The 26,205-nt window shown below is 36.9% G+C and overlaps 1 protein-coding gene across 1 annotated transcript in view; it reads right to left on the reverse strand.

The window, feature by feature from the left end:
• The window catches only part of ddx10 (DEAD (Asp-Glu-Ala-Asp) box polypeptide 10), a 68,544-nt gene that overhangs the window by 11,119 nt on the left and 31,220 nt on the right, over nucleotides 1-26,205 (reverse strand). Inside the window, exons 9-11 of the mRNA XM_041232596.1 lie at nucleotides 25,834-26,018; nucleotides 25,019-25,180; nucleotides 19,207-19,263 (exon numbers count right to left, since the gene is read on the reverse strand). Of these exons, the coding sequence (XP_041088530.1) occupies nucleotides 19,207-19,263; nucleotides 25,019-25,180; nucleotides 25,834-26,018 (404 nt within the window). The remainder of the gene's footprint in view (nucleotides 1-19,206; nucleotides 19,264-25,018; nucleotides 25,181-25,833; nucleotides 26,019-26,205) is intronic.

The following is a 26,205-nucleotide window of genomic DNA, read 5'->3' on the forward strand; positions in this document are numbered from 1 at the left end:
ATCAAGTACAATTAAACTTTTTTTTTTTGTATAGAGAACACACTACATCCACACTTCTGCTTCACTGTAAGGCCACGAGACACCAGTACGCATTGGGACTAGTGTTAACGATGTGTGTCCAGTGATTAACCAAGATCAATAGCACACGGAATAGCTCTCAACGGTATCAGCCACAAGTCAATTAGCACAAATATTCTACAGCATCAGACAAATATTAGTTCTACTCAGCAAGATTTACTCGGCAAGTGCATCTTTACTACAAGCACTGAATACCTAACAGGACAAAAGGCTACCCCTCCGTGTAACTTTGCACTGTCAGTTCCCTAATTGGGATTTGCAAGAGGCATGGATTTAAATACAAGAACAAAATTCACAGCTGTAAGCAAAAGGCCAGTGTCTGTCTATGAAAGTAGTTCTAAGTCCCAATACATATACAAAAGCAAGGTAAAATTGCTTGTCTTAAACAATAAACCATCACCACCAGGCTCTTCTGAATGATTGATAATCAATAACAGACACACGCTGCTAAAAATGTAAAATGACCATTACATCTGATGCAAGCTACTTCATTTTGATAAATGCATTTTTTTAGCACTGTAACTCACACTATGGTGTAACCCCACACTATTTGCTGCTGGCTAGGGTATCTGAACTGGTGGCTGACAGGGAAGAAATAGGTTTTTGATATACTGCTGTCCGTACAGCATTGTGTAATCAATCAGTGTCAGTCAAGGCCCCTGACCTCCCACACAGTTTTATATAAAAAACTCTAGGCAGAAACCTCTTGACTAACAACAAAGACAAACAACAACAAAAATCAATCATCATAAAAAACATAATAAGAGAATGCAGCAGGATACAGTGTGACACAATAAACAAAGTGGTACATGTTTGGACAGGTTCCTCCATATATGCCCAGACTTCCAGTAACTAATATTTGGAGTTGGAAAATCTGGAGGAAACCCCTAAATGGGAAGTGATTTGGTCTAATACCCAGCAGAGCAACTCTACATAAACATTTCAAGATGACACTCATTGAGAATACACCTCAGTGGTAAAGTTCTGATCCCAGGTGGCATCTATTCTCTCTGGTCTGCTTGGGCTGGCATTGCCTGGATCTTCTCTTTTTCTATTCTGCGAGGACTCAGGGTCGCAGCTATCCGTCTACGCTCGCAGAGCACTAAAGGCTGCAGCAAAAAGAAGAATCTGTCCTCCCGGTTTGCTCCACAGCCCCTCATCACTCTCTTTAGGAGATACACCGTAGATCATTTTTCAGGCGCTTTTACTTTGTGCTTATTTGATTTGGATGCATTTTATTTAATTATTTTCTACTGTCACTGCCATCGTCTTATAGTTACATTTGTTGGCATTTTTTATTTGAATGTTATTAATATTTAGATTTTTAGATGTTTTTTTTTTTGTGTTTTATTTTTTTTATGCAGGAATACAGGTTCCACTACAGTTTTACCAAATAAAAGAATCCATTATTATAAAATTACTTTTTATTGCATCGCAGTGCTCCACCTATCGATCAGAAGAAAGCGTGGTTTGGAGGGGGTGGTGATTTCATGTTTATAAATGATGCACATGACAGGGCTTCTGTTTTCTGGAGGATTGCAGGGGTGGTAATTTACATTACAGACCACGCAACACACCAATTGCCACTTATTTTAATACAGAGCTATTCAACCTTTTTAGCTAAGAGTGATAATGAGAACCAGGAAGTTCTTAAAGACATTTTGCTGCAATTTGACTGTACCTACTACTACTACCAAAGTCTTCATAAAGCCATTATCAAACTTGAATAGGATCCTTCCCCTGCAACAAAAAAAACATGCTGTGGAGTCATTCTTTGGACAGACCTGTCCGTGTTGGAAATAAGATTCATATTGCATAGCAGTTTCACCTGTCAGACTTCGCACATACTTCTTGTATTGCTCTGAGCACACCTTTAACCTCAGGGGAGATGTTTAAGACAGAGATGTTTTGGACTCCTGTAGTGGACTGTTCGTGCACTGGGCTTGCAAAATATCCAGACAACTTTTAATAAAATCAGGAAAATCACACAGACTGAAGTTTTAACGAATCAGAGCAGTAATAGTGCTCCTTCTGTTTATTAAATGCTTAATAATGTATCAAGTGGTTGCAAGCCACTTTGGATCCCTGCTAATAGGCAATCTGGGTGTTTCCAGTGCCTTTACAGGGTTTAACAGAATTAATACTTCAAAACAGTAATATACTATCACATACTCAATATATTATCACATACTCAGCTCTTAGGCTAGATATACAAACCGCTAAAGCACCCACTGCTAAATCCTAAAACATCCAATATATCATTCTCCAAAGCTAAAATGTAAATCCTATACCTTATAGCGATTCATCAATATAAATGAGATATATATTCAAAATTGTTCTTACCTTCCAGTATATGGACGTGTAATTGTAAAATACAACGTAAAAAATAAGAGCTGTCTTTAAAGCTGAGACTTCTAAAAACAACCAAACAGCAACCAGCTTTTTCAGAGATCTTCAGAGCATGGACCACACAACTTGTAAGATCAAGTTAAGTGATACTTGACTAGGATTTTACCTCAGCTTTGATATAGTTTTTTCTCCATTTAATACATCAGAAGACCCAGTTAAATCTAATTGTTTGCTCTGTTTTGACTGCTCTTTGTGTGAATAATATATCTAAAAAAGTACCGGTGATCCCCTTAATTCTAATTCAATGTGAGTTCATGGTTCACAAAATATTGTACAAAGACTGTAGGGGTTTATCATAAGCTTTTGAATAAAATCACTAAGCATACAGTGGCCAGTCCAGTTATTTTCATTTAAAATTCAGGATATAATGAACATGTTAAATATAATAGTCTCTATTAACTGTACCATGCTTGAACTAAGCCTGACCTCTCTTTGTTTCTAAAAATCCCCTGTGCTACCAGGTTTGAGACACTCTGTTTACCTGCAAGGCTAGTTTTTTTTTTAATTAATATGACACTCTACTGCAAATTCACAGCATTAATCATTTTTGGCCAGATTCAAGAGACGTCTCAGATCGGTATCTTTTCAGATAATAAAAAAGCTTACATTCTAATTTTTATAACTAAGCTCTCACTATTTTCTTAATATAATGAGGTACATACTCCTGTCTTTCTTAAAGCACCTCCCGTTGGTTCTCATTCAAGGTTGGCAAATCCCGCTTTTAATAGCCAACACCAAATCCTGCTTTAAGGTGCTAAACACTAAGCCTTACCTTTTGAAACTCTAACGCCCTTCAAGAAATATACTGCGTCTCCGAGACAAACTTTGAATTCTTTTACTTTTAAACTCTAAAGTTTCCCTGTAAATAAATGCTTCTGTTTATTACTGCAGTAAAGCATAAATGCAACACTGTGGATTTTTTAGTTTTAAATGTAACTGTCCAAAAGCCTCTGTATTTGTGGCTCACACACATCCAAATTAAAGTTGCTACCTTCCTTATAAATATACTGTAGACTTAATACTGTATTCTTCCAATATAAATGAAATGCTTGCTTCGGCTGCCAAGTTTTCATTTACTTCTATAATATAATGAAGAGAAAGGCCATTACACCATATACTCTGTTATTCTGTTACCAAAAAGTATTTCATTAGTTAATTTTTTTAAAAGATCGCTCATTACAGAAATGCCTTGGATTCAAATCTGCTGGATTACCAGCAAGTCATGCTTCAACTGCCAAAACCTATTTTTTTATGCCCAGCACAGCCTTGCTACGAGCCGGTAAAGAAGAGGTCACAAAATGTGTTATTTTCCTTGTGCACTAAAGTTATTAAATACAGTTTACACTTTATTGTCTTCTATTCAAACACAACATTTCCTCTGTTATAATAAAACATTTACACTTACATTCTGTGGGAGTTATTCTAGAATACCTGTGTTTAGCTTAAAGTCTATTTTGAGATCAAGCTTACGTCTCTTCTAAATAAGAAATGTGACTGTGAATCCATTAAACTATAGGCTTGTTAATATTGAGAAATATAGTAGTATTAAGACTTCTGTTGCTATTATTATTTTTATTACACTAAAGCCCAAACAGGCAAAAACACTTGTAAGTTTATATATGATATTTCTATTTAATTCAAAACATATTATTTATCTTCAGAGACTTTATTTCATTCTGTTCCTTATTAGATCAAAATACTTTAAAACCTTTGTGCTTAGTTGCAATAAAATCAAATACAAACAAAATCGTACAATATTCTCATAGACTAATACACAGTACATTATAACATTGTTTCAGAATAATGTGTTTTCATAATTTGTTCAATATTTCTGCTGACTTTATATTCTTTTAAAATACATTACAGTCATTACAATATTTGTTGCAATTTCACAAATGTTCAATTTGTATCCCAAAGATCAGCCTGCTTCCAGTTTCTCATTGAGTCTGTCAAAGCCACCACAGGTGTGGGTGACAGTCTTTAAAAGCCTGACACCTACAAAAACTTAAATCTTGTTAGCTGGACTCCCATCTTTACATTCTCATTCCCATCATCAGTGGGCCATCAAAGAACCACACTCCCTTGCAACCAAGGCCTTCCATGCAAAAGGATCTAAGACTTATAGCACAAAAGAGACGTGCCAGAACCATCTGTGACACACCCATTCCAGATTTTACTACAAGCCTCAATAGCCACAGGGTATAGGTATTAAGCTCGGGTGTGTTATTTAAACTCATCATAAAAACAAGGAATCGATCAAACTGCTCTGCAATGGGAGTCTTATTTCCATGCCTGACTATGCTTCTATACTGCAAAAGAGTGCCAATGAAGCGAACTATAAATAAATGCTAAAAATGAAGAAGCGTGAAGGGTTTTTACTTTGCAAAAACAAGACCCTTAAGCTCCCGAGTGGTGCATCTGGTAAAGGCACTCCGAGTGGAGTGCAGGATGCGCCCTATAGCCTGGAGATCGCCGGTTCGAGTCCAGGCTATTCTATTGCTGACCTTAGACGGGAGCTCCCTGGAGGTGGTCGGGCTTAGGTCGGCCAGGGTGTCCTCAGTTCACCATGCACCAGTGACCCCTGCAGTCTGCAAGCCGCCCAGAGCTGCGTGTCCTCCGACGCTGTAGCTCTGAGGTGGCTGCACAGTAAGTCTGCAGTGTGAAAAAAAGCCAGTGCACTGCAACAAATCCCCAGCCTGCTGGATGCTTAAAATTAAGATAGAAACGAAGGGAGGGAAAAAACAAAAACACCAAAACTGTAATCTCTGCCTTTAGGGTTCTTCTTTTGATATACTTGGGCACAGCTATATGGAAGGTAAACACAACTCTACAGTATGCACAATTTGGAGTATGAAACCTCCTACATTCAAATGTGTTATTCTTTGCTATATCATTGCAAGTTTTATTAAAAGTGCTTATTAAAAGTGCTTGCTAAGGGATTTGCTGCCTTCTTACTGAAGTTTCAGTTTTTTTTTCCTTGAGCCTCTGGCAGCAGATCCTGTAATTATGTAAATACATTTCCCAGCTCTGATTAGAGCCAACCTGAAGCTCTACTGTACAATGTTGTATTGAACAATGTCATACAAATGAATATCAATAAAACTAAAAAATCTAAAGCTCTGGATGGACTTAATTTAAATATTAAAATGACCCCCGTACTGTATGAATGATCCAGTATAACGAGACATTGACAAAACATGGCACACCGCTAGCTAAGAAACTGGCAAAGTCTTGATTTTCAATTGCCATTCTTCTAAAAAAATAAATGATGAGAAAGGTTTCAGTTGTAAGGAGAAAGAACAAATCAGTCTCTTTGAATTGTATCTTGTAATTCATCCTTGAAACCTTGTAGTCTTAGTAAAAGCTTTATAAATTCCTTGCAATGCTACTACCTTCAATAGCAGACAGACAAGAATACTGACTTAAAACAAGTCCAAGAAACAAACCAAGGGTAGCTGAAAGCCTTCTCAAAAGAACACAATTCACAACATTAAAAAACATAAATAGGGCTCCTGAGTGGCGCATCCAGCAAAGACACTCCGCGTGGAGTGCAGGATGCAACCTATAGCCTGGAGATTGCGAGTTCGAACCTAGGCTATGTCATTGCCGACCGTGACCGGGTTCCTAGGGAGGGATTAGGTCGGCAGGGCAATCCACAGCGCACCAGCGACCCCTGTGGTTGACAGGGCAGTGGAGCCATTGAGATAGGTCTGCAGTGGAGCCACTGAGATCTGTGTTGTCCTCCGGCATGATAGGTCTGGTGGCTTCGCTGTGGATCCGCAGTGCGCAAAATTACGAATTAGCACAAACATGGTTTCGGAGGACGCGTGTTTCAGCCTCAGTTTCCCGAGTCGCCAGGAGGTTGCAGCGGTGAACCGGGATAAAAATAACAATTGGGCATTCCAAACTGGGGAGAAAACCGGGTAAAAACCATTGGCGACGACTACATAAAAAAAAAAAAAAAACAACCCCATAAAAGACTGAGGCACAGCATGATGTTAAAAATGTCTCAAAAGGACATGCTTATGAGTGTTCCATGTTCAGCGTTTCATCGACTTCATTCCACGTCAGTAGTAATTTCATTCGGCAAGGAGTGCTTTTTACACTTCTATCTGCCTTAATTAAATCATAATATCAACCAGAAAGGTTAAAAAAAAATTAATTAAAAAAAAACTACAAAAACAGTAACACAAAACAAGCTTCATTTAGATGTCCTCTTTCGTATTTCCTCACAACCTGCAGGTCTCTCTCAAACCTCTTTATGGTGATGAAATGTGGATTTTTAGTCAAGCTGACATTCCTCATCTTTCAGGTTAAAAGCTGCTCTGAACAGCAGCTTCTCTAGTGGCTTTTGTTTCTTTTAAATGTTTATGGAAGAACAGGAGGGTGTATGTGGTAGAAAATAATATTAAAATAATATTTTCAAACTGGTAACTGGAACTGGATTTTTGTAACCATTAACCTAATTCTATTGCATTGGCACTGAAATCCAAAGTACCTTTTCTACACCTGCCTCATCTGTTCTGCCTGAGGCAACACTTGAGGTTGGTGCAGTTAGTGGTTTATTCAATTATTTTCTAACAAGAATATTAGTAGTGTAAACCATCTCTTATTTTTATAAGGCATCAGGCTTATTGAGTAAGTCTTAAGTTGAGGGAACACAAAGCCACTTGGCTAAGAACTTGGTTTCAGGAGACTAGGTTTCAGGTCACTGCACGGCACCCCAGGGAAGACTTGGGACTACCTCAAACTAGGCCTCCCTGCAACTATTGCTGAAAAGTGGCTTCCCTCAGTTTAAGATTTTCAAGTTTCAGCCGGCGCCAGAAAGAAAGAACACTTTTCTGTCTTCTTTTGTAACACCGCCACATCCTTTGAAGAACAAAAGACAATGACACAACGGACAACTATTAACCTCCCAAAACACAGGGGCACCACATTGGAATATCACAGCAAACCAAGCACCAAGTACTAAATGGGGGTCCAGCAAAACTAGCACCTTACGACCACTTCCAATCAAACAACTTGCACAGATCATCCTGTAGATCAAAGTTAAGTACAAACAGCCAGCCGAGCATTACATCGATCTGTATTGCTGATGCATCTTGTTTTTGACATTTAGACAGTAAAGCTTCAAAATATTTACAAACCATTTCAGGTTTTTTAATTTGTCTCGGTTTGCAATTAGCACACATTCATTTCCAGGTGCTAAAATTTACCACACTCGTCGATTAAAAGGGCATTACACAGTCTCATTGCCAGTGTGTTTATTTTTGCTAGGATTTGTGAAAGCCCTTCAAATGACATTGCGAGATGTGCAACATGAAGTTTTCCAGTTGTTAAGAGCTAAATTAAATTGTGCAGTGGTTCAATAGTTCCAAGCCAGGTGGCTGCTTGTATTCTTTGTGTGGCTCGTCTTACTGCTACGACTACAAAAAAAAAAAAAAAACTATTTTACAGCAGAAGACTGGTGTTATAATATCACAATATGAAGTTATTTTTTTTTATTCATTTACAGGTATAGCATCAATAAAAAAATGGAATTGGAATACATTTGAATTATGGCTCTGTATCCTTATATCATCTTTTAAAAAAAGTCAATATTGCAAAAACAACTGTAATACAGCATTGTTTTTGTTATTTGGTACTTTTTAAAAGCTGCTATAAAAAGAACAGCAGAGCCAGGTTTAAAATGTAATCCAAGGGTAAGACTGAAAGATATCCCAAGCAGATTGTATTTGAATGCCCTTTGGGCTCTCTCCAATACATACTGGTATCAGTATACAGTAGCAGCGACAGGCCAACAACGACCTACACATTTGTGCTGTAAAATCTCTCTTTTCAAATATCAAGCTTTAGTTGACAGTGCTTGCTTTTTTAATTGCACACACTTTATGCTCACCTTTATCTAACCTACAAACCAGGTTTTATTTTTTTCGGGTTTATAGCACTGATTTTACTAGGTGTTCAATGATCTCTGTGGACCGTGACAAAACTTTTGGAAGACAGGAACCTCTGGGATGTGAACCAAGTCAGTAATTAGATCTACATTTGATTGACTACATTCACCCCTGTTAATGGATATTCTGGATATAAAACATTTAGCATAATGCAACTTTGAACAGTACTGCTACAGAAGTGGCAGTTTCCAAGGAAGATGCACATTACATTTCAGTGATACTTCTTCCAGTTCCACCACTCAAAAGTTAATCAAAAAAAAAAAAAAATGCAGCGAGAAATCTATTGAGGTCACATCTTAATTGGAAATGGAGGGGAAATGAACATTTACCAAGAGACTGCATTCATCTCTAGAAGTGTTCATTAGTTTACATTGATAGCTCATGCGGGGGCCTGATTTTATAATAAAAAAAATAATGAAATGTAAATGAAAAATAAATATAATGAACACATAAAAACATAAATAAATAGACAAACAAACAACCTTATCTGTGAGTTGCAGGAAACGTATGCACTGAATACCAACACTGGGGAAAAACTACTGTGGGTGTGATTCACGTTTTCCAGCTGGGACCCCATTGAAGTGACACCAATACTAATTTATTACAGAGATGCAACTACATGTAGATTTTTACAGTATGAACAAAATATACAGAAAGAAAAACATTTTATAAGGATAGCAACCTTTTGTTTTTCAGGTTATCGCCAGTGTTCCCCAATGGCATGCACCAGTGCTGTATGAAAGTGCCACTGCAGAACACTGTGCCAACATTACCTAACTACATAAGCCAAGTGCCAACATTATCTAACCATAATCCTTAAGTAGGTTTTCTGTAAATCCTACATCTGAATGGTCTGGTTAGATGTGACCAAAAATAAGTACATTCACAACCTGGTACCTTTTTAAAATGTTCATAGTATTATCCGTAGATCATTATTTTTCATGCTCTGTTGGCAGTCGTCTCAGTTCACAATTACGACCACATCTGTGCCAATTATTTTTCGTCTCCACTACGCCAAGTGTGGGTTACAGAGGCTAAGCATAAAATAGTTATGCTAATTTGTATGTAAAAGAAACAATGCTGTGCAAAAAATATATATATATTTAGTAGCAATTGTAAGAATATGTTACCAATGCAATTCGTGACGGTTTTGGATAGCTCGGTTGTGTATCCTATCACATTTCCTTTCTAAAGATTGCAGTTGACTGCTTCAGGTAATGTAATGTTTGCTGCTAAATCAAAAATGCAGTTCAAATTTCCATTTCAATTTAGTCAGGATTATGCCGTTCCTAGGTTACAGCAGGTCCATAAACACTTTGCTTATTCTGAAACCAAAATGAAATCACCCTTTCAAATAACAGCTAAACAAGCACTTGTGTAAAGAAAGACAAGCCAGAATCTGATATTTCAATGCAGTCAGAATTTCAGCGTGCCGGCATTATGCTTCTACATACGACTTTATTATCAGAGACAGAAACAGCTGTGATTGGGAGAAAATAATTAATCAATACATACTGTACAAAGACGTGTGTATAAAAAAACGGGTGCAATTAGTCTAACTGCATGGGGATCACATACAGGAGCAATTATTTCAAATTCACAACTGCTTTTTGCACAAATTAGTTTAGACAGCTTTGATTGGGGCGTATTTAACCAGTCATTTTGTGTGTGTGTATATATATATATATATATATATATATATGAGAGAGAGACAGAGAGAGAGAAACAAGCAGATCGTTTACAAAATTGGTTTATTTTTTTCATGATACTGCTAGTTTCATCAAGTTCCTCTTGGCATTGAGTAGACTCCCCCTCTGTGCTAAAATGTGTTTGGTTTATTTCAGGAGATGTGAATATTTCAAAACACAGGGCTACAGATAAACCAAAAGATCTTCAGCTTAAGAAAAGGGAGACCAGAGATAATATTGCTAATTGTAGTAAGAGGAAAGATTTAGAAACCTTTGCTAGCAATCCATTAATAAAGCTTATTTTTTGTTTCTTTTTAGATAACCCACACAGTATAAAGATATCAAGTGATTTTTAGGATTTTTTTGCCTTAAAAGTTGACACTTTTTCTACATATTACAGTTCCTTTATCAAAGAGAACAATGCTGAACTATACTGTATAAGGCTTTAGAATTCAGTAACAGTAGCAAAGTTAATTAATGCTCACCTGCATTATTTATAAAACAGCATTTTAGAGATTATGGTTATGTGACAGTTTAAGTAGTGAATGAGAAAGAAGAACAATAAATAATTGATATCCTTCTGGCAGAATTTGAGCAAATTTGAAAGCTATAAAAATCAGCAAATGTAACAGACTTCCAATCACAGTCGAGGTCTTCGACCACAGAAATTAGATGTTGTGAAGTGTGGCTGACGGTTTTAGGACTTCACATAAGACACCAGTTACCAATCACAGATGAATGGGTAGGGAGTTTTAATACCCTCAGAGCAGATGTGAAGAGAAGGTTAGCATATTCATTTCATTTCCCATTTAATTACAGTCAGTATTGCTGCTGAAAACTGCAGATGGCAAGAGCTCCGTCAGTTATACACTGGACAGTGGTGATTAAGTGACCTTGTTTCCAGTGCTCATCAACAGTTTGTTTTGTCTCTAGTGTCAAGCAGTTTACTGAGTCTATACATCTATCAGGTAGGAAAATATACATAATTGAGAATAGAAACTTGTATCAGACTCTGCTATCTCCAACCTTCCACTGATTCAAAGCCTGAACTGCAGTTAACATGCGAGAAGACAGCTCGCCAAGTTGGCAGTTCTGAATACATTAACACTGAGGAATCGAAGGCCCCTGGGTGTGTCGACAAGTTAGATTCCAGGGACCTGTCGCCACACAGCACACATTTACAATGCCAAGAGGCATAGGAGGCCCTTTTTTAAAGGCTCAAATATCAAAAATAAATCATAATTCATGTGTTTTTCCACATCTTTTCTTGGTTTTATCATTAGATTTTTAATTTTCGACTCAAAACAACCTTACTCCAAAACTAAAGTGTGGCAAACCCTATTTAGACAGATAGATAGAGCTAGAGACAGATATATGCAAATACATGTTCTGGTAAGCTTGCAAACACAGAAGATTATGGCAGAGGCTTAAATATAGATTGTTAATGCAGAAGTAAGCATTAAGCAGCAGATGGTCAATCTCAGACTGCTGCATATAATGCCAGTACCAATACAAGGGGGCAAAGTTGAGATGGAGGCCTTTCAAGTCATTTTGTTTGGGGGGGGGGGGGGGGGGGGTTTAACTAAAGAAGGAGGAAGGGTTTCCAAAGTGTACATTTACAATATTGATTGAAAAGTTTTGAATTAGCTATGAAAAAGCTTCACTCTGAGGTACTTTGATACGATCAAGCCCACTCGTGTGTTGTAATGCCTCTAGGGGTGCGATTAAATCATGTTAAAGCACATTGCCTTCTGTTTATAACATTCTTAAAACAGAATACATGTTCACAGTTTCAAATGTGAGCCTGTCTAAGTATTCAGGTTATATAATTACCAAATCTTACTTATAAACCGAGACTCACAAACTGATTTGTGCTGTATACAGTGATCCATTCACATCAGTGTAAATTCTGACTGCAAAACTCATGTATTATTTTTGTGGGGAGTTCAAGTTGCATATCATCCAAACAGAGCTCTTAAAATAGGCTTCAAGTTTCCCAATATTAAAGTATAAATTATTATTCAGCTGTCTGCAAGATTTAGATATGAAGCAATCTACATCCATGACAGCACTTTAGTACTGCTGGCTCAATGACAAAACATATACATTTTTGCAGGCTTGACAAGGATTTAATTTGATTGCCCAAGGTTTTAATTTGGAATTCACTCAGGTGAGGACTCTCCAGTCTGAAAGTCCTTTTCAGCATTCCCAAATTGAACCAGTATTTTGGTGATTAATGACAAGAAATTACAACAAAATTACATTTGTGGTGTTTTTTTCTACCATATTAGTTAACTTTAAAAGAATAAAGAGCCTGAAGTATTACCAAGGAGAGACTTTTTTTTTTTTTATTTAGAAGAAACTGCAACACTGAAGGAAGAATAAGCTGAAATGTGTTTAAAGCTACATCATTTGCAAAGTATGCTCTCATTTTGTAATGAGAAAGACAATGATAATGTCACATTGTTTTGTGCTAGGTTTAAAATATTTTGGTCCATGAAAAAAGTATGTTTGTTACACTGATGAGCTATCTATAGTAGACTACTTGCTTGCCCAAGTTTTGTATTAATGCAATACATTTAATCATCAAAAAGTATTGGACTGCTTAGTAGTCTGATATTGAGGACTTGCACGATGTATAAAATATTACTTTTTTATGCGATGATCCATTGGCAAAGCAGAAGAACATGGCGGTAAGCTGGTGAAAACAAAATGGTGCCCCATGAGATTTTCTTGTGAAACTCTGTTCCTGAATTACAGCAATAAATATACTTTGTAGTGTAATGATATACTCTGTATTGTAAACAATGTAGATTTTGGGATAACTAATGGTGATCTGAAACATAAATGCTGGTTTCATAATTACACATACAGCATGAGTCACAAAGTGTTGCACAGATGCTTGGCATATCAAGACCATGTCAAAGGAACGACAGAGGTACGTGTAATACACTAAATGCTTTGATAATCCACACATTATTCTAATTCTTCTACTTGCCATTTCATGATTGACTTCATACACCAAATCACGCTAATTTTAATAAATCACGCCTAATAGCATACTTTTCTTTTCATACATAAATAGCCTGACCTTTTCCACTGCTGAAATCTAAATTGGCTTCAGTAGTATAATCATTACCCTTTCAACATCAAAAACATACCCAGAAACATCCTCTGAGGAACACTGAGAATTCCCAGAAAGTCTTAAGGTCTGTTAGACAGCTTTGAATTAAATTAATAACCATGCATTTTTAAAAAGACACCGAAGGGTAAATCCAGCCGCAAAGAAAGTGTTGTTTTCAACGTCAAGTGGACAGGTGTCTCAGCAGCTTAGTCCAAGTTTCTAGACAAAACCAACAGCAATCTCAGATAATAATTGATAAAAACAAATGTATGCGCCCAACTCTTTCAATTGTGTCACAAGGTATACTCTGGTGTCAACTCTGGTGTCGAGTTTGGAGTATATTTACAGGTGGTAGCAGCTTTAGGACATGGTGCTGGCAGTGTTTACCGTGCGCTGAATGTGCTGTATTATGATCTACCGTGGGCTTTTTGTTCTGTTTTTTTTTTTTTTTTTTTTTTTTTTTTTTTTTACAATTGATCACCATATTTTTACCATGTGTGCCCGTGCTTTCATTATGATTTTAGTAATGCTACACATAACAATGCCAAGGACTGTTAGACATTGCAGATGCTTTGCAGTCAACACATATTACTAGTCACAGACTACAGTGTCAACTTACTACACACACACACAGTGTGCACAAATGCAGGAAGCAATGCATCTTTGTTCAAAAAGTGAATGTATCTTAATCTTTTAAAAGAAAACAATCCAATAATCATGCATTAATGCCTAACGTTCAGCACTGGACTGTAACACCCTTCCAAACATCTAGTGCAAAAGGAGAAGAGCTCATTGGTATAAAACATTTACACCATTTTTGTTAGTATTCGCAGTATGTGAAATACCTCCTTAAAACAACTGTCTATGCATGCCGCACAGGTGGGAACATCCAAACGGGGAATCTAAATGGAAGATGCACATAACTCAATTGACTGACGTGTACCTGACAAAGTAATTAAAAAAGAGGTCATTATAATTACTGTAAACACAGATTATGGGAGAGTATTACGCAAGACCCACCAAAATGCTCAGCTTAAAAAATAAAAAAAAAGCAGCAAATGACTCGCTCTCAAGGGGTCATTTTCCTTTAAAAGGCAATGTGACAATCAAATACTCTTTATCCAAACTAATTTCAAATAAATTGAATGAACTATATGAAAAACATTTTATTATCATTTTTTTAATCAGCCCTATTAATGCACAATTTTGGTACGCTAATGTGGATCAGTGAACATTGCCTGCTAATGTTAAATTAACTGAAGATGAGTAGCTTCCTGAACAATCCAGGTTTTACATTAAAAAAATTATAATAATTTAAAAAAAGTGTCAGTAAAAAATAATTGCTGCTGTTGCTGTCAACATATCAGAAGCCAGTTTGAGGAGACAACAATTCAATATAAAAGGAGGTGATTTAAAACCAAACGATTAAAAGGCAACCTGTTTTTCTCAGTGCTTCATGATACGCGAGTATTACACCAGGGTGTCTGGTATTTCCAAAGCTGTGACCTGACATATATTGAGGTCTGTAGCAACAGTCCCACAACACAAAACAAATCCTTTCAAACTACAAAGGGCATTTATATATTTTTTTAAAGCTGTAACAAAATGGAGATCTGTGTATTCATATAAAATGGTGGCAGATTTAAATATTTTTTTTAAAATCACTAAATAGGATATTTGTTTTTTTTCCCCCCTAGACAGAAATGCTTTAGATAGAATCACATTTAGCTGACTTTCATAACCTTGGTTATTTAGATCCGCCAATATTTAGCTCAATATAATACACCCAGTCTGTATCGCTGATAAAACCAGTCAGTGAAATGTTTCATATTTTGACTTGGATAGACCGGTAATGGAACAGGATTAGGAAACCATACAGCTGTGTATCAGAGATTAGGACGATAAATCATTTGGTCTCAGACAGGACAGAAACTGAACTTGGTACGTACTTGTGTTCTCCTTCTAGATGCCTACAAGACTGAAATAATTAAACCGAGTACTATACCTGACCTTGACTAAAAAAAGGTTTATTACACAGTACCAGCTTTTGGTCATTTTTTGTTTTAGATGTAATGACTTCTTTAATGGTAAATGTGTTATTTTACAGTGGCACATGTATATCTGGATCACACACAGTGTATGTGTCCATCTATCCTTATACAAAAAACAAGAATTGTATCTTACAAACATGTCCTAATTTTTCGGTTTGACAGTAAGCACCTTGATGGGACATTTCTTGCACCATATTATTGAGCTTTGTATATGCTATCAGACAATGAAATCCGAAATAATAAAAAAAAAAGGGAACTGGTTCGATGGTTTATAGACATCACTTATATGAAGGGCACACAGTATAAAAACATTTCTGAAGATAAGCAGAATACTTTTAAAACAAATATATACAAATTTCATCATCTCATCTTTCCTCCCCTAACAAAATGCCAGCAGAACTGAAAGATTCCATTCATATTCATGTAGAGCAGAACACTGTACGAAGCTGAAGATGATTTATGACATGTCACTCTTCAAACAAAAATCTGTAGTACACGAGACATATTTTCAATACAGATTCATAGGTTATTTATTAACATGTGAAGCGTCCTATTTGCCTTGCTGAAAAAATATTTCCTACCAAAACACCAAACCGTTTTTATATCATACTCTTTATCAGCGATTCTCAAAACTTCGCTGCTCTACGACCCCCTTCTAGCTATAAAAATGACCCCACCGCCCTGTATTACTGCAGAATAGTTACTATAAAGAAAAGCATTGCAAGACAATATCAACTAAACTAATATATCACCACTGGCTATTATCGCAAGAAAAAAAAAAAAGATGCTTCCAGGTTTACGCAATCATAATAAAAGGGCAGCTTCCTGATGCAGCTTTCGATTTAGTCAGTGAGAGAAAGGACAGATGCATCTTGTCCTTGGAGCGCTGTGTTGAGAATACTGAAGCGATCCAAACTATCTGCCAGGTAAGCTAGCAAAGCAAGCCATTTAGCATCTACGAGCTTTTAAGGTTTTTGTTTTATTTTTTACTGCTGGCCGGGTCCTTGTTGTTGGCACTTCTTTTGCTGCAGTGCCACTCGATTCCCCTCCATTACTCCAGTTTCCAACACTTTTCTTCAGCAAACTGTCAGTTTTTAGATATTTATGCAAAACAACTTTTTGAACTCTGTTCACAACAAAAATCACAGCGGCTGGACTTAACAGTACAGAAGTGCATTCCGCTGATTGGCTGACATGCAAGTTGGTTGCTAGGTAACCAGTTCAGAACATTCAGACAAAGGCAGGGAGAGCGATGGAATCACTGGGAGTAAAATTTATGGTAAAAAAAGTGCCAATAATAATAATAATAATAATAAACAAATGAATGTACCTGTTTCTTAAACTAAAATAGTTTTTTAAATTGTGCAAGTATTCACAACCCCATTAAAAAGGCACTGAGACCCCATTTGGAGTCGCAACCCACAGTTTCAGAACCTCTGCTCTATCATACTATTGTAATGCTTTGTGAATAAGGCACACTGTTATATGACTTGCAATATAGAGACTTGCAATGTCCTCATTCAGCGGGGTTAGCTACAACTACAGAAGGGCATTTATGTAATAATTGCACCTTCCCATCTGTACGTCTAGCCAATAAATAGTTAATATTCTACTACACCCATAATAAAAGTTTCTGTATGAAATTTCAAATACAATTTCATTTTTTATTAAGAAAAAAAGGGAGCGCCTACAACCAACAAAACCTTTATATATGTAAAAACAAAACAAAAAAAACCCTCTGTACCTTGGATATAATTGAATCACTTCCCAAATATAAAACATCCTATAGCTGCCTCCCGGGTAAATCTAGATAATCTCGCACGAGGAAACATGATTCAATAATTTTATCAAATTAAAAAGCATGAACAACAAAAAGGAAATTAGGCATCAGAGAATAATACAAACAGAGGTAAGTTAATAAATTACAAAACTAACAATTTGTTTGCCGGGTGAGGGAGTCTGTGACTAACTGCATCACAGTGCATCAATTTGTGTTTTTATAAACAAACAGTCTGTTACAATTGCACAGGAAAGCTCCCTCTAGTTTATTAGCCTAGTGGAATATTAAAAAAAAAAAAAAAAAAAAAAAAAAAAAGTTTTTTTTGTTTGTGTTTTTTTTATAAATGGGATACACACAAGAAAATAAATAATACAATAGTGTAAAACTACTGCCCAGTATTATACATCCATCCATCCATCCAAATGTGAACAGCACCAAACAGAGACTGTTGCAAGTGAACAAAATCTGTGAAGCCCACACCGAGAATTTGCTTTACTCTGGGCATGTGCATGAAGGGTGCTATGTCAAGAAATCAGTGTGTCAAAGTGTGTGGTGATTTTGTGATGTGACTTTTAACTGCTGTCCATCGAGGGCTAAACAGGGACTACCAAACTCATTTTAACTTTTGACCTAAGATTTGAATCTAGGCCTTCAGGAGGTCTAGTTAGGTAATAACTTAAATTTGGAAATCAACAGAAAAAAAATAGTAAACTTGAGAAAAGAATATTTGTAAATTTCCCAAGGCCTTATTGTAACATTACAAGCCAAATTGTACTTGTGATCATGGTTTACACATCGGGTTATGAAACATTTGCAAATATGTAACAGATGTCTGGATGTATTTAATGTGCACAAAGATTGTTTTTGCAAATTTGAATTTCGCTAAATAGATTAAATGTCAAGCCAAATACAAACATGTTTACAACTTATGTCAAATGCATGAAACACTATAAACCATCATAAAATGAGGCAAACTTAAAAACAAAGATAACAAAGCAATATGCATTACAGTGCTCCTCTTCATTAAAAGTGACAAAACAAAACAACAAAAGCTAAATGTAATCCCTTCAATAAAGAGCCTCTCAAATTATACAGGAACGCTGTTAGTTCAGTAGAGAACCCTGAGAATAATCTGGAGGGATCTGAACCTTGGAGAAGATTCTTTCTCTCCGTGTTCCTGTGATGCACATACGTGATGGTCTCATGCATGATGACCTACTGTAGAAGTACTATTTCTTAGTACCCTGCGGGGGTTCAGAATCTCAAGAGCCTTGATTACCAGTAGAATCAAGCTCCTGGAGACTGGGTGGGGACACTGTAGAATAACAATGACTTTACTGCCCAATCTTTTCCTGTACCATGAGCATTACACAAGCATTTCCTAAATCTCCAACAACAACAATTTACTAAGTGGCTGCTCCAAGAGAAGGATACATGACATTGAGGAGAATCGAAAGGGTGATGCTGTACTCTCAATTCATATTTCCTGTTGGTTAATGAAACTCAAAACAAGTATCCTTTCTATTACAGCCCCTACATCTGTACCTCAGACCTAATTAAAAACAATCACTGATGCCCAGTGCATCTAAATCCCTAAAAGTTTAAGACTTGTAGACTTTCTGGAGATGCTCAATGGGGATATGTTTTGTTGGCGAGTAGTCAAGGATTTTATCATGGTTGCAAATAGAAGAAAATTAGTTTGATGCCATTTACCAGAGTTGGGGTCAATTCCATTTTTTCAATTCCAATTCCCTTTTAATCAAATCAAATTCCTATTCCAATCATTTCACAACAAAGGTTTTATTGAGCAAACAAATGAACTTGCCAGGTAACCTGATAAAGCCTGTGGCATAAACCTCAGGAAAGACTCTAAAGTAAAACAGAATAGGAATTGTATAAAAGGAAACTGGGACTGGAAATGGAATTGAAAAAAATGGAATTGACCCCATCTCTGCCATTTTGAAAATGCTGCTTGAGGTGTTTACACCATGCCACAAACAACTGGGGACAACAGCAGGCACCCACATAATATCTATAAGCCTTTGTCTGAGTCCAGTATTTCCTGAGGAGTGTTCGTGTTTTGTAATGCAATGGGCACATTTCACAGATTCTGACTTACCTCTTTCTGTCGTTTGCTGGCTTCTCGTCTGGCTGCTTTCTCTTTGAGCCTTCTCTCCTGTAGAAACAATGGAAAGCAGAGAGATGAAGATTTATCTTTTTACCCCTAATAGCACCAAACTCTGAGGAGGTCTGAACAAAACATGCATGCATGCTGTCTATCAACACAGCAGTAACAACATATTGTATTATTACCTATTAGATACAGATGCAGTAGCTGTACTTCCAGTTTGTGTTCTTTTTCTAGGACTAATACTTTACACAAAGAGAAGGCTATATGGCAAAATATGTTCCTTTCCATGGTGAAATGTATAAATGCCACTGTTAAGATATCCCTTATGGAATATGAAAGCCTTAGTTTAGAAGGCAGTTGTTTATCATTCACATTCACAATGCAAAGTTAGGCACTGCTTTACAGTCTCATAAGTTAAACCAGAAAGAATTCATTTTGTGCTGTTTGCTAAAAGCAAGTGAGGCATGAAACAATCAAAATATGTAAATCCACGGATAGATTTGAAACAGCCCCTTGGAGACATGTGGAGATACCAGCAGTGCCCCGGTATCTGTAACCATGCGTGATTAACAAAGAGCAGGCGATTAGTACACAACTGTGCTGCTTGCTGTGTTTCTAAACAGGAAAGCTTCGTTGCAGACAACTGAAAACTCAGATTTTTTTATACTAAGGGATTCTTCTGGTTTTATTTACAACAATGCTTCCATAGTTAAGCCTTGTAATCTAAATTGCAAAAAACAGCACGTGTTTGGCAAAAAGTCTTATGAAACTAAAACGCTGTTCTGGAAAGCAGTACTAAAATGGTTCATACAAAGCCCTTTTAAAAAAAAAAAAAGAAAAAAGACAAAATGGAGGTGAAGCAGGTTGAAAAGATTGCAGTACTTCAAATCGTACTGGAATGCATATTTAATACACAGCCCACCTACAGCTTGCTAACTACGGTTGGCCAATTGAGTATTTTAAATTTTTAATTCTATATCTACCGTGGCTGCCCTAATATTTCTATTTTTCCATTACCACATATCCACCAAAACTGATAACTTTAAAACATCTTTGTAGCATGAGAAATGAAAAACTCAGATATAATTAACAGGGCTAGTCACCATGGCAACTGGCAAGAATTGAGAAAAGACCGATCGTTCCGAGAGGTCTGAAAGGATCTGGCAGCAGGTGAAGAGAGAAAGATAATAAAGATAATATAACCTGGGGTTAACACAAGGAACGCTTTGGGCATGTTCATACAGTACTGCAGCTTGATTCTGGATGTTTAATAAGGACTTTCACTGACACTGTGTGCACTGGAATTTGAGTTCTGCTCAGGCCTCTTGATTACAAGGAGCTTCCAGCCAGGTGCATGCATGCACACAGACAGACAGACGGACAGTCGGAGACAAAAGTATCTGAATTCGAAAAACTACAAAAGAAAGTGACTTCTAATTGTTCTATTGAAAGATATAAATGAGAGATTCAGCTTCATAATAAAATACAGTGACCAGATTTTTTAAGTTCTTAAACAGGGACAGTATGAAAATATTGTGAATAATTTCCAACGTCAAAGCTACGAGGAAGATCTTGGGTTTTTATTTTCACTTTGGCAATGTTTGATCTAATATGATATTGAAAGTGAACGCAGAGACTCAAGGTGAAATCAGGAGTGGAAAATGTAACTTTAAAAAAAAAAAAAAAAATTGTGAATCAATGACCTTACTGTCTTTGTAATGTTATTTCTACAAACATGTATTTGTTACATTACACAGTAGCAATTCAATAATATTACATTCTCAGAATCTATTTTATTGCAGATTACTGCTGCAAATCTAGGTTTAGAGATAGTATCTTTTCATACTGTATAGTACATATAATTTACCGTTGAATAAAGTACAAGTCTTACTATTAGTTGTATTAGATTTTTTCCCACAGCTGTACAAAGCACAAACAAATCCAGCTTCTAACACTTGTTTGCAAACATAAGACAGAGGGGAAAAGACGAGCAAAATAGTAGCAAAATCTAAGGCAAGGCATTAATCTTTTTCAACAAAGTCAACTTCAGAGTAATGTCATAGAAGTGACATCTCATACCAGGGAGTCTTACAGAATTCATTCAAGTTCTGTTGTCAGAAATGCCACAACCTTGAAGCCAATTAAAACTGCTTCAGACAGGTATCACAATTCAGCTCACAATGCGGCTTTTAAATGTATTTACAGTATGCAAGAAACACATCAATTGTTTTTATAATTCGAAAATAAAAAAAAGACGAAGCCTTACATTGTAGTGAATGAATCAGTCTACCAGATACCTGGAATGACACACTAACATTATGAAATTTTGCACCTGATATTCATTTTTTTTGTACAAAAGCTAGAGAGATGAAACCACTTTCAGTTTAGAAGTAGTTAATTTCAGAACTGTACATGCAAACAAGTAAGAAAATGTAAATAAAAAAAAAAAAGCATATCTGATTAAAGCAAATTTTGTTCCGCAAGAAATACAAATCTACCATCCCCAGTGTTCTGCAAGTCAGGTTAACTTGACTTGAGTGCCTGGAATAGGAAAAGTAAATTAGAACGATTATCTCTGACAATGCAAGAAACTGACATGTACAGTGCAAGCACAAGACAGCTCCCATTGCTTATACAGGAAAGATACAAAAACTAAGAGGCCCGATGCATGGAGACCATGTGTCATAACTAAAGGGCCTGAAGCAAAGCTATATCCAAATCATCATATCAGTGGTGTTTAAACTGACAGCACCAATTTCAACGTCACACCATCAAACACAAGCGTGCCTGCCCGTAGCAGGAATCTACATGGGTCATTCCACACCAACTCAACCACAAAAGGGACATTTCGTTGCCCGTCCGTCCGTCTCAGATTTTCCTAGAAAAATTCACCTGGGGTTTTCTGATATGCTGAGTTCAGAAATGAGTTTTATTTATTTATTTATTTATTTTTTTAAATGTCCCCTTCAACCTGTGACCTTGCAACGGTCGACCTGAAGTGAGAAAGGGACCTTGACCAGAAAAATCACCCTGGGTGCAATTTAGATGCTACCATCAAGCACCTTGTGCTACTCGTACTGAATAGGGCTTCGCAGAAAAAAATACTAGGAGCACCCTACTCACTTCTGACAAGTTATGAGACGAGGGGTAAGTTTTATTTGAACCTCAGCCAAACCCGTTACCCTGTAGGGGACGTGGGTCTCAAATGGAAGTATTGCTGTAAGACCCTTAGGAACCAGTCTTCCAAATTCTGTGAAAAGCATTTGGTTTCAAGTCCCACCACTGGTCATTAAACCCCCTTGAAATTTGAATTTTTGCTATTTGTACAAAGTTTAAGCCGTAATAACTTGCGTGGGGGGGACTGTATGGCTTGGGGATATTTTTGGATAGATGTTAATGAGATCTACAAGCATCAAGTAAAATACCTTGGTATTTTGGAAGTTGCATTTGTCATGCATTCAAGCATTGCTTAGGGCCACTTTGGTGAGGCTAAAGTGCCACACAGTTTTATCCAAACTGACTATTTCTTCAACAGTACCAGTGTGCACCTCCACTGGCACTAGCTTGGAGCTGAGGGGTTATGAACTTGCATGGGACTTGGGACTTCTTAGTTACGATGACACATTTGAAACTACCAAAACCTTACTTAGTTGGGTTTTAAAAACAAAAAGTTCATGATTATTATTTTTTTTTAATTAAAAAAATAAGATCTTCCCTATTTACAGCACTGTTTAAATACACCTGTCTCTGTCATCAAAGACCATTGACTGATTGGCTAGCAAGAGAATGCAGCAAATGGCTTTTTCACAAATGGTTGGTTAGTCACTCACTTATCCCCATAAGTAGGCACCACAACTTATAATAAAAATAAAAAAAGACACGTTACTATCACTTTTTGGTTTTTAAAACCCAACTAAAGTAAAGTTTTGATAGCTTCAAATGTGTCATCATAACAACAAAGTCCCAAATCCCATATGCAGGTTCATAACCCCTCAGATGCAAGCTAGTGCCAGTGGAAGCGCATACTGTTACTTTTTCCTCTATATCAATCCTCGGAGAATGCACAATTGAAGAAATAGCCAGTTTGGATAGAACTATATGGGTACCTTAGCCTCACCCAATTGGCCATAAGCAATGCTCGAATGCATGTCAAATGCAACTTCAAAAATCTGCCAAAAATCCCTGGATACCAAGATATTTTACTTGATGCTTGTAGATCTCATAAACACCTATCCAAACATATCTTTTGGTGATTTTTTTGAGTACTCCTCATGCAAGTCATTAAAACCTAAACTTGGTAGAAATAGCAAAGATTCTAATTTCAAGGGGTTTAACGACCAGTGGTGGGACTTGAAACCAAATGCTTTTCACAGAATTTGGAAGACTGGTTCCTAAGGGTCTTACAGCAATACTTCCATTTTAGACCCACATCCCCTACAGGGTAACAGGTAAGGCTGAGGTTCAAACAAAACTTGTAAGTTACCCCTCATCTGATAACTTGCCAGAAGTGAGTAGGGTGCTCCTAGTATTTTTTTCTGCGAAGCCCTATTCACACACGATGGTAGCATCTAAATTGCACCCAGGGTGATTTTTCTGGTCAAGGTCCCTTTCTCACTTTAGGTTGACCTTTGGAAGGTCACAGGTTGAAGGGGAATTTTTTAAAAAAGTAATGGCTATTACTTCTGAACTAAGTATGTCTGAAAAGCCCCAGGTGAATTTTTGAAGGAAAATCTGAGGCAGACAGGCAACAGCACTGGTAGAGTTGGCATGGAATGACCCATATTTCCTGCGGTAGAATATCACAATACCTGTAACATGAACATTGAAAGACTGAAAGAGTTGATGCCTCAAGCAGTGCTTCTTGCCAAGGCAGCAGTTAACAACACTTTCAGGATTTTAATGTGTGTTTGTTTTTCTTTCTTTTTTTAAATTTATTAAAGCTTGTCAAAGTGGGTGCTGTAAATCTTGTGCAGCCTCATCCACATACATCAGCAATACAATATTAACAAGGTTATTATAGATCAAAATGACAAGCGAATGTCACCTGGAATCATCCCTCCTGTTCCAGGATACATTTTAACAGCTTCATTTTCAGCATTAATCTGGTCTCTGGGCAAATGTTACAGAATTAAACAAACACATGCACAGTGTTCTTAAAACTTCCTTAAGTATCACAATGGATTTTTTTTTCCAGCTTGCACGATATGCCAAAAAATACAAGAAAACTAAAAAAAAAAAAAAAAATTAAAATAATTAAAAACAGTGATGCTGCCTCAACCATTGTTCCTTCAGTGAAAGAAATGTGCACTTAAAATATGCACTTCGACTAACAGATTACTTCCTTGGTGACAGGCACACTTCTAGAACTACAAGATATACAAGCTAATATTTAACAAGTTGAACTACCACCTCATCTAAAAATAGGCAGAGCTAGTGCATGTCATACATTTAAAATGGAAATGTATCTTCTGAAAACAAGCACTGCCAGTGAGGCTTGAACCTGGAAACATCGGCACCTAAAATTCAGTATTGTACACAGTCGACTGCTAACTCAGATCAACAAATATGTACTCTTACCATGCACAGTAATTATCAGGCCACCTGACTTAACTGCGATATCAAAACCGAACCTTTGACAACATGTTTTATTAAAACTGTCGTAGTGATGTGTTTTCCATTGTGATGTCGTGTAGTGTCACTAAGACAAGGTTACATCAAGGTTAAATAAGATGCACACGCTCGCTCTCGCTCCCTCTCCCTCTCTCTCACCTATAGAACTGGTGGTGCAGTGGTTCCTTACCCTGTGCTTTTCTTTGATTCTTCTCCTGTATTCCTCTTTGTCAAATTTGTCCTCCTCAAACAGTCTCTCCCGGGCCTTTTGCACATCAATGCCAGCATTGGCGTCTTCTCCATCCTCATCTTTAACTGCCAACCTCTGTACAGGAGGCCACTGCTGAACCATCTGCATAAAGAACAACCACGTTAGTAACAGTATAAAAAGGGAGAAAGTTTAGCTATTAATGAAGAAACTGTACTTATCAGTCTGTTCAGATACTTCAATGCTGCAGTTGTCAAATCAATGTATTTCACTTCAGTTAAAGGACCGCAGTCGACTTTGAAAACACATTTACTCACAGGGAAAGCGGCGATTAGTAAGTAACCAGGAAGGTGAGCCTGTGCGTGAAGCTTGTAAAGGAAATAAATGCGTGTTTGAGGGAGTGGTATTTTATCAAAATCAGTCACTGTGATGATGACATACCATTATAAACTAACCTACAGAGGACAATGCAAAGGCAATGCTAATGCAAGAAGAGTTGTGCTCAAATTTGAATATCACCTCCTGGTATAATGGTTGATCCATTTTTAATGTGTCAGACACTGTTCAGTGCACAATCTCAGAATATCTGTTCTCTCTCTCTCTATAGAGTAGCCTGAACAGAAGGGGCAGCATTCAGCTGTGTAGTTACTGCACAGACACAACCCTGTCATTTTGTTGCAGAGAAGACTCCAGACACAGTAACATGCAGTGTAAAGCTTTAACAATAAAAACATGAATGAACTGGCTGAAATGAAAACCGGATCAAATCTGAATTACAAAAATATGCCATGACTGACCTCTCCATCCTCAGTAAATGTAATTTTTGTGTTCACTATAAAATTCCTCTTCAGTGCTTTCTTGGCTGCTTTGAACTTGGAGTCTTTCTCAACCTTCTTCTTTTGGGGTAGTTTTTCATCTGACTGCTGCAAGTAGTAAAGAAAAAAAACAACAAAAAAAACACACATTAGCCAATAAACCAGCACTAAAGTATTGAAGCCATGAAAAAACAAGAGAGGATTAAAACTCCAAAAAGTTAAAAAGGCGTCAATTTATAAAACGTGCTCAGGTTAGTTACATTTTTGTAATCAGACAGTCTGATTGACAATTCTAGGACAGGTCCTTATTCTTGTGTAGCTCACGTAACTGCCATTTCAAGGTGTTCTGTCTTG

Source organism: Polyodon spathula, chromosome 30 (assembly GCF_017654505.1).
Source record: "Polyodon spathula isolate WHYD16114869_AA chromosome 30, ASM1765450v1, whole genome shotgun sequence".
NCBI classification, from domain to species: Eukaryota; Metazoa; Chordata; class Actinopteri; order Acipenseriformes; family Polyodontidae; genus Polyodon; species Polyodon spathula.